Source organism: Pelophylax lessonae (genome assembly GCF_965119305.1).
Source record: "Pelophylax lessonae genome assembly, chromosome: 2".
NCBI lineage: Eukaryota > Metazoa > Chordata > Amphibia > Anura > Ranidae > Pelophylax > Pelophylax lessonae.
The window spans coordinates 45,894,471-45,904,384 of record NC_138769.1 but is presented as its reverse complement, the minus strand read 5'-3'; the positions used below and the strand labels follow the sequence as shown (position 1 = coordinate 45,904,384).

General features: G+C 45.3%; 1 protein-coding gene across 1 annotated transcript in view; it reads left to right on the top strand.

The window, feature by feature from the left end:
• Positions 1–462: 462 nt before the first annotated feature.
• LOC309547942 (interferon-induced GTP-binding protein Mx2-like) overlaps positions 463–9,914 on the top strand; it is a gene marked incomplete at its 5' end in the record, with an annotated part of 61,884 nt that continues 52,432 nt past the window's right edge. The window contains 3 exons of the mRNA XM_082247939.1: positions 463–484; positions 3,101–3,162; positions 5,333–5,528. Of these exons, the coding sequence (XP_082104065.1) occupies positions 463–484; positions 3,101–3,162; positions 5,333–5,528 (280 nt within the window). The remainder of the gene's footprint in view (positions 485–3,100; positions 3,163–5,332; positions 5,529–9,914) is intronic.

Genomic DNA, 9,914 nt, shown 5'->3' with positions numbered 1-9,914 from the left:
AGGGATATTTCCTTCACTTCCTGTCCTGAGTGACCACTGTGGGGCAGCAAGTGACCTACCCCAACCACCCTTACCCTCTTTTTCTAAAACAAAAAAAAAAAAAAAAGGCTGCAGATGGGATTAATCTTTTTTTTTTTTCATTAATCTGGTATAGTTGAGAAGTCCTCTCTATTTTTTTGCCATTTAGAAGCCGCAAAAGATTCTCATTGATCATCCTTTTGTAAGGAACATTAAGGAGACGTCTTTTAAAAATAGTTTTTGATTTTTTTGGTTTGTTTCCTCAAGCTTCTGACAGATCATTTCTATATTTGTATTTAGCACTTCAGTCAGTCAACAGCCTCTGCACACCTTTGATCCAGCAGACACCAAGCGCCGAAGCTTAAGCTAATTATCATTGTTGCTTTGGCTAAATACTGAAGAACCGTGCTTGACCGGAGGGAAGAGGAGACCATAGATCTGATCATGCCGGACCTAGTGATACCAGGTAAGAGCTTTCCTTGTATGAATTTGTTCATGTACAACAGTGGTCTCCAACCTGTGGCCTGCGGGCAGGAAGTGGCACTTTGTCTTTATCGGCCCTTGGGGCACTACTTTTCACTCAGACATGAGACGCTATTTCACCCACTGACACCACCAACGCAGCACCATTGCTTCCACTGACACCAATGATGAGGCACTATTCATCCCATTGATATAAACAATGGAACACCTTTCCATTCACTGACACCCAAGATGGGGCACTATTCCTCCCACTGACACCAATGATAGGACAATACTCCTCAAACTAACACCAACAATGGGACACAGTTCCTTCCGTTGACACCCAAGATGGGGAACTAATCCTCCCACTGACACCAATGATAGGACAGTACTCCTCAAACTAACACTAACAATGGGACACAATTCCTTCCGTTGACACCCAAGATGGGGAACTAATCCTCCCACTGACACCAGCAATGGGGCATTATTCTTTCCACTGACGCCGACGATGGGGCGCATTCCTTCCACTGATGCCAACGATGGGGCGCCATTCCTTCCACTGATGCTGACGATGGGGCGCCATTCCTTCCACTGATGCCGACGATGGGGCGCCATTCCTTCCACTGACGCCGACGATGGGGCAGGATTCCTTCCACTGACGCCGACGATGGGGCAGGATTCCTTCCACTGATGCCGACGATGGGGCGCCACTCCTTCCACTGACGCCGATGATGGGGCGCCACTCCTTCCACTGACGCCGATGATGGGGCGCCACTCCTTCCACTGGCACCGACGATGGGGCGCCACTCCTTCCACTGGCGCCGACGATGGGGCGCCACTCCTTCCACTGGCGCCGACGATGGGGCACTACTCCTTCCCCTGACAACAACTGGCTAGTCATTACGGCTCAATCATCCTGCCACTGCATATACAGTATATTGTCAAAAGTATTGGGACACCTGCCTTTACGTGCAAAATAACTTTAATGACATCCCAGTCTTAGTCTGTAGGGTTCAATATTGAGGTGGCCCACCCTTTGCAGCTACAAGGTTTAGGAGTGTGTCTATGGGAATGTTTGACCATTCTTCGAGAAGTGCATTTGTGAGGTTAGGCTGTGATGTTGGAGAGAAGGCCTGGCTCACAGTCTCCGCTCTATTTATCCCACTTATCTTTTAAGGCATGGTGCACATGGGGGCTATTTGCTAGAAAATCATAGGTCATGACACACTTTGTGATAAATGGCTAAGGACTGCTATACATAGGGAGCAATGAATTGTTGCAAGTGCTAGCAATTAAAGTGTTTGTTACCCTAAAAAAAAAATAGATCCTGTTCCCTTAAAGCATGAATAACATCACAGTGCTTATGCTGTGTAATTTGGCTCCTTCTATCACCTAAAATACCAGGTTGATCCTGCCAGTTTCTACCCTCCCCCCATGTAAACGGACCACAGTTTATCATGGCTGCTGAGCCCTGACACCGTGGTCAGTTTATGTGCCTCCATCATCTGTAGCTCTGCTCTGTCCTCCTCTCCCCCCTCCCTCCCTGCCTGTCTGCTCATGACAGTGCCTGCCCCTTCCCCTCCTGCTGCTTTGAAAACTATAACCTATTCATGCCATCCCCTCTTTTATATAACAATATGTGTCCCAGTGTCTGATCTATATTTATACCTTATATCAGAGTGTCTCCCGGCGCTCACATGACTCCATGGCTCTCTCTCCTTTCTCCTCCCCTCCTCCCCTGGCATCAGTGGGAATGCTCGGCCTCGCCTGCTATAGCTGTCAGCCAGGGAGAGAGCCAAGGAGTCACGTGAGCGCCAGGAAACGCTGTAATTACAGGTATAAACAGCATTTTTTTTTTATATAGATCAGACAATGGGACACATATTGTTATATAACAGAGGGGATGGCATGAATAGGTTAATAGTGGCTTAACAACCACTTTAATCACTAATGGCAGTACAATGCTTCATACTGGTGCAGTCAATCAGTACTACATGCAACCGTATGTTTAGTTACTACCTAATAAACAGAGGCAATCATTTTAGTAGAGCAATCACACTTGTAAAAACTGCCTGTGTGGGCCCAACTATATAATTAAAAATGTCTGACAGGTTCACTTTAAAATGTCAATAGAAAAAAAATGTAAAAAAAAAAAAGTCTTCTATGGGGTGCTCAAAAATGTGTTGTATATATCTACAAAAGTGAAAAAATAACAACAAATTGAGATTTAGGCTAGGTTCACATTTGTGCATTGCGGGAAAGAGCACAAAATTGCGCAATGTTCCTGCAATGCACAAAAAACACCTCCCTTTTGCAGGAAGGAGGCATCAATGCCCAACACCACCCCAATGTGCCCTGCTTAACAGATGAGCGAAATCATGTGCCAAAACGCATTGTATCAATGTAACATGCATTTTGGTATGGCACCATTTTTAAAAAAAGGGTCATGCACTTCTTTTGTATGATTTACACACATAAGGTTGCCTATTCAAATGAATGGGCTGCCCTAAATGCGATGTGCAAAGAGGTGCAAAACTGCACCTGCATAGTTGTGAATGGAGCTTTACTGAAAATACAACATTTTTCCTATTAAAATGTTTCTTTTATATGATTTATTCAGAACTCTCTAACGGCTTACCTGAGGAGTCCGCAGAATTCTTGGAGGAGAATGATTATACCCCTGTAAGTAGTGATTTCTACTTTATTTCTACTTATTGCTATGGATATTTATGAAATCCTGATTATATGGTAAAATGGTCATATTTAACAATTGCTCCAGCATGTGATTGGACAGTATAAGATCCTCAGCACAGCAAACTAGTAAAATCATCACTCTGTCGTCTTTTCAGGAATCTGCCACAGTAAAGCCTGATTGGCTATCAGTCCTGCCCCTCCCTCTCCTAGTTACAGTATCTACAGTGCTGCTGTACAGGGGATAAGAGGAGGCTGATTTCAGCAGGAATTTAGGTACTTGCTATTCAGGAGCCAACTGCTGCATTGTGAGGAGGCAGAGGATAGGAAGTGGGGGGGGGGGGGTAAATTTGCTATATTTGGGAGTACCACGTATTTCTCCTGACTTTAAGGACATTAGATTGGTCCTATGGGTATGCCGTAACTGGGAAAAGGATATTAGATTGGTCCTCGGTGTATAACTGGGATAGGGACATTAAGTTGGTTCTATATGTATAACTGGAATAGGGACATTAGATTGGTCCTATGTGTATTACTAGGATAAGGAAAAATAAATTGGTCCTTATCCCAGTTATACCCATAGGACCAATTAAGTTGGTCCTATGTGTATAACTGAGCTAGGGACATTAAGTGGGTCCTATGTGTATAACTGGGATAGGGACATTAGATTGGTCCTATGGGTATATTTGAGATAAGGACATTAGATTGGTCCTATGGGTATAACTGAGATAAGGACATTAGATTGGTCCTATGGGTATAACTGGGATAGGGACATTAGATTGGTCCTATGGGTATAACTGAGATAAGGACATTAGATTGGTCCTATGTGTATAACTAGGATAAGGAAAAATAAATTGGTCCTTATCCCGGTTATACCCATAGGACCAATTAAGTTAGTCCTATGTGTATAACTGAGCTAGGGACATTAAGTGGGTCCTATGTGTATAACTGGGATAGGGACATTAGATTGGTCCTATGGGTATAATTGAGATAAGGACATTAGATTGGTCCTATGTGTATAACTGAGATAAGGACATTAGATTGGTCCTATGGATATAACTGAGATAAGGACATTAGATTGGTCCTATGGGTATAACTGGGATAGGGACATTAGATTGGTCCTATGGGTATAACTGAGATAAGGACATTAGATTGGTCCTATGGGTATAACTGAGATAAGGACATTAGATTGGTCCTATGGGTATAACTGAGATAAGGACATTAGATTGGTCCTATGGGTATAACTGAGATAAGGACATTAGATTGGTCCTATGGGTATAACTGAGATAAGGACATTAGATTGGTTCTACAATATGGGTATAACTAGGATAGGGGCATTAGATTGGTCCTTTGTGTATAAATGGGATAGGGACATTAAATTGGTCCTATGTATGTAACTGGGATAGGGACATTAGATTGGTCCTACAGGTATACCTGGGAAAGGGACATTAGATTGGTCCTATGTGTATAGCTGGGATTGGAACATTAGATTGGTTCTACAAAATGGGTATAGCTAGGATAGGGACATTAGATTGGTCCTTTGTGTATAACTGGGATAGGGACATTTGGTTGATCCTATGTGTATAAATGGGATAATGACATTAGATTGGTCCTATGTGTATAACCAGGATAAGGACATTAGATTGGTCCTATGTGTATAACTTTATGTTTGCTAATAATCATGGAAAGGACTTTAGACTGTAAGGGCTCTTTGGCATGGGCGACAGTCTTTACTGTCCTCTGAAAAGTGATTCAAGGTGGATCTCAATGGGGATTGAATGTTGACTCAATGTTGCAGCCGCAAACCACGGGGCTGCCTCGCAGTTGCGGTGTGGTCCCATTGACCCCAATGGCTGCGTTTGATAGGCTGTGCCACCTGTCAAGCTCTGCAAGCCAAGGTAAACTTTCTGTAGCATGTGTACTACACTGTCCAGCTATAATCTCAGAATTTAGGCAGGTGGTTTGAGTACAGTAAAAACGCAGATCAATCGTCTGTTTTTACCTCCCCTTTGCCACCTGTGTGAAATGACCCTAAGATCTTTTGAAGGCACAAAGTGATGTGCAGGGCATCTGAAAAGAAATCTTCGTTAAATGCATAAAAAAGTGAATATAAAAAAAAATCACAAATGACCAAACCTCTTTTTATTCTTCTATTGTTAAGGTACATCCAGGAAACGTTCTAAATCTACAGTATGAAAGTCAGATCCGCCCCTGTATTGATCTCATTGACTCACTGAGGGCGCTGGGGGTGGAGAAGGATCTGGCCTTACCAGCGATCGCAGTCATTGGTGATCAGAGCTCTGGGAAAAGCTCTGTACTGGAGGCTCTGTCCGGAGTCTGTCTACCCAGAGGCAGTGGTAAGTTGTTCTGGCATATTATAGACAGGGCCGAAGATCATTTTTTATTTTTCCTGGCGGGGAGGGTTCGGCTTTGAGTACACAGAGAACAATAATTAGCATACCTGCCACGCTGTGACAAATTGTGTGTGTGTGTGTGTGTGTATATATATATTAGTATATACAGCGCCCCCATCAGGCACATCTGTTAGTGAAGCAAATAGTAAATGTGGCTTTAATGTCTGGTTTCTAAAGAGGTCAGTCTGTAAGGCTGTTTACAGGGGGGGCAGTGTTGCCAACCTCCCGGAGGGAAATTTACTGGCAAAACGTCCAAAATTTACGGACGGCACCAATTTTTTACTGGCATTGCAAAAATGTACATAAACAGGCTGTTTTCAGTGCTAAACCGTGCAAATATCAATACTTAAACTATAAACATGTAGATAGTGCTATTAGCAATGTGTTTAGGTTAAACAAAAGTCAAAAACCATATTTCTCCATTAACATGGAGAGGTGAAGGGGGCACAGGAGCAGGACACTGATGTCCTCTGCCCCCGGGCCCTGACTCTTCTCTCTACTACTCTACTACTCCAGTCTGCAGTGCGCTGCTAGCTGTCGGACTCGGGGGGGGGGGGGGGTGAGAAAGAAAGCCAATGGAGCTTCCCCTTTTTAGGTGGAGCTCTGCTTTATATAACTGTTGGTTTCAAGTTGAGGTAGTACATCCACTGGTGCTACAATTGGCTGTGCTATTCCCCCTAGTGGTGCTGCCCATACCTTGGATCAGAAAGGTCCATATTTAGAGTCCAATTATCTGGCTGCCCATAATCAATCGAGTCCCAATAAAGGTTGACACTGCCAGTTAAACGGTTACATACTTTAATCACTAATATGCTCACAACTTTCTTCCCATGGTGGACTGCACCATAAGGAATGATTGCAGAGTGCCAGCCACACATTGCCCCCAATGATTGCAGAGTGCCAGAACACAGCATTGCCCCCAATGATTGCAGAGTGCCAGCCACACATTGCCCCTAATGATTGCAGAGTGCCAGCCACACAATGCCCCCAATGATTGCAGAGTGCCAGCCACACATTGCCCCCAATGATTGCAGAGTGCCAGCCACACATTGCCCCCAATGATTGCAGACTGAGTGCCAGCTACACATTGCCCCTAATGACTGCAGAGTGCCAGCCACACATTGCCCCCAATGATTGCAGAGTGCCAGCCACACATTGCCCTCAATGATTGCAGAGTGCCAGCCACACATTGCCCCCAATGATTGCAGAGTGCCAGCCACACATTGCCCCCAATGATTGCAGACTGAGTGCCAGCCACACATTGCCCCCAATGATTGCAGACTGAGTGCCAGCCACACATTGCCCCTAATGATTGCAGGGTGCCAGCCACACATTGCCCCCAATGATTGCAGAGTGCCAGCCACACATTGCCCTCAATGATTGCAGAGTGCCAGCCACACATTGCCCCCAATGATTGCAGAGTGCCAGCCACACATTGCCCCCAATGATCGCAGACTGAGTGCCAGCCACACATTGCCCCTAATGACTGCAGAGTGCCAGCCACACATTGCCCCTAATGACTGCAGAGTGCCAGCCACACATTGCCCCTAATGACTGCAGAGTGCCAGCCACACATTGCCCCCAATGATTGCAGACTGAGTGCCAGCCACACATTGCCCCCAATGATTGCAGACTGAGTGCCAGCCACACATTGCCCCTAATGACTGCAGAGTGCCAGCCACACATTGCCCCTAATGACTGCAGAGTGCCAGCCACACATTGCCCCTAATGACTGCAGAGTGCCAGCCACACATTGCCCCTAATGACTGCAGAGTGCCAGCCACACATTGCCCTCAATGATTGCAGAGTGCCAGCCATCCCCCCGCACTTACCTCTCTCTCGCAGCTTCTCTTCGTCCCCGGCTCCCCGCGTCTCCGAGTCTTTAGTCCTCCCGCGGCGCCCCCTCCTCGTCCAATGGCACGGTGTTTGCCTTTCGGCCAATCAGGAAGCGAGAGGACCCGCTCCCTGATTGGCCAGGAGGAGGATCCGTGTGACAATAGCGAATTCTCATTCGCTATTGTCACAGAATGGGCGGGTCTCCACGCATAGTCCACACGCTGCACGCACTCACTGTCAGCGCCAGCGGCCGGCGGGAAAACTTGAATGATGGCAGGGCGGAGGCAGGGGCGGGCGCAGGCGGACCTGCTGCATTGATCTCTGCGAGAGAACTCAGAGTCAGTCGGGAATCTTCGGAACTGCGCGCCGCACATGCGCAGTTCCGACCTTGCCGCCGCCGCCGTAGATTTACTGGCACTTTTCTCCTGCTACGGCATTTACGGGCAGGAGAAAAGTGCCCTGTTTTAACGGGCTGTCCGTAAATCTACGGGCGGTTGGCAACACTGAGGGGGGGTTCTTTTTTGTATTTAGGGCTGAGCTTCTGGATAAAAAAAAAAGGGGGGGAAGGGAGGGAATTCCCTCCCAGAAGTCAAAAAGAGACACATGGTTACTGATTAAGGTATAATTTATTGGAAGTTTTTTCAATACAAAATTCCATTATGCCACTAGACCATCACCAAACAAGATAAAAATGACAACGTTGTCAAATTAACCACTTAAGCCCCGGAAGATTTTACCCCCTTCCTGACCAGGGTTTTTTTTGCGATTTTTTTACTGCGTGACTTTAACGGACAATTGCGCAGCCATGCGACGCTGTACCTAAACTAATTTGACGTCCTTTTTTTCCCACAAACAGAGCTTTCTTTTGGTCATATTTGATCACCTGTGCAATTTTTACTTTTTGCGCTATAAACAAAAAAAGAGCGTCAATTTTGCAAAAATAACAATATTTTTCACATATTCTTATATGAAATTCCCCAAAAAAAAAAAAAATGTAAAAATCAAAATTTTTTAACATTTTTGGCCAATTTGTTTTCTGCTACATATGTTTGGTAAAAAAAAAAAAAATCGCAAAAAGCGTATTTTGATTGGTTTGCACAAAAGTTATTGCGTTTACTAACTAAGGGAAACATTTCTGTCATTTTTGGTGTTTTTTTTTTTAACGCGTAATGGCGGCGATCTGCGATTTTTTTTTTTTTTTTTTGCGGTACTGCGACATTGTGGCGGACAGATCGGACCCTTGACTGACATTTTTGACACTTTTGGGGTTACCAGTGACATTACTGCAGTAATCAGTGCTATACATATGCACTGTTACTGCAAAATGACACTGGTAGTGAAGGGGTTAACTTTATTTGAGAGGGAGGGGTGGTGTGTGTCCCTAGGGGCGTGATTCTTACTGTGATTGGCTGTGGCTTGAAGTGTAGGAACAGTGATCAAAGGTCCTACATAGTAGAACCGTATGATCACTATTCCTACACAGGGGAGAATGACAGGTGGCTTTGTTTACATCATCCGCCTGCCTTTCTCCCTCTGCACCGACGATCGGCGAGTGACCGGCGGACATCGGGTCCGCCGGTCACACGCACGGACTTGCTGGGGAACGAGCCGGGGCGGGAGCGTGCCTCCGCGGGCGCGCACTCGCCCGCTATTGGCTCCCAAGCAAGTGACAGGCTAGTGACGTATATATACGTCACTTTGCCTGGCCGGGGCTGACTGCCGACGTATATCGGCGTGCGGCGGTCGGCAACCGGTTAAAACCAACCGACATATGGGAATAGGCAGCTGCTCATGCTTTACCCGTCCACTAACCGCTCATTCAGCACATCCACCATGAATTCAATAAAAGTTTGTAATAATATTGTAGATAGGAGATCTGTTCATAAAGATGAATCGCTCCAGAGTGGGGTTAGGTAAGGGGCAGTATAGTATATAATAATGCGACATCCAGTTCACCAAGAAGGAAATGAATCCATGAATATCAGACAGTGTGGTATGATGACAAGTCCATATCAGTTGTGTTTCAGGCAAACTTGTGTAGAGGACACTATAGTCCAGTAGCATAAATGAGTGGAAGATGAATACTTCACACTTACCACCACAATAAGTTCATAGTTCCCGTTCATAGTTGGACGACCTTCATGCATGAAGGTAAAAAATCTTGAACTTTTACAACCACTTTAAGGTTAAACCGCTTCTCGGCCAACTTCATTGAGTGACCACGTGTCCTCCTGAGCGAACTGAGACTGAACAGTTTTCTCCCTATGATAGGATCTCCATTTAGATATTCATATAATGCGATGAAATGTAATACATGCATATCCATAAAAAAGACTACAGTTTTCCTTTCGGATCAGTGGGAGTCATGCTGTCCCTTTCACATCTCACGGTTTTATCATTATCACGACACATGAAGCAAAGGAAGGAAAGTTCCTGTTGGTTCATGAGCCAGCTGAAGATAACACACGGATTTATTTATTCTGTGCGTTTATG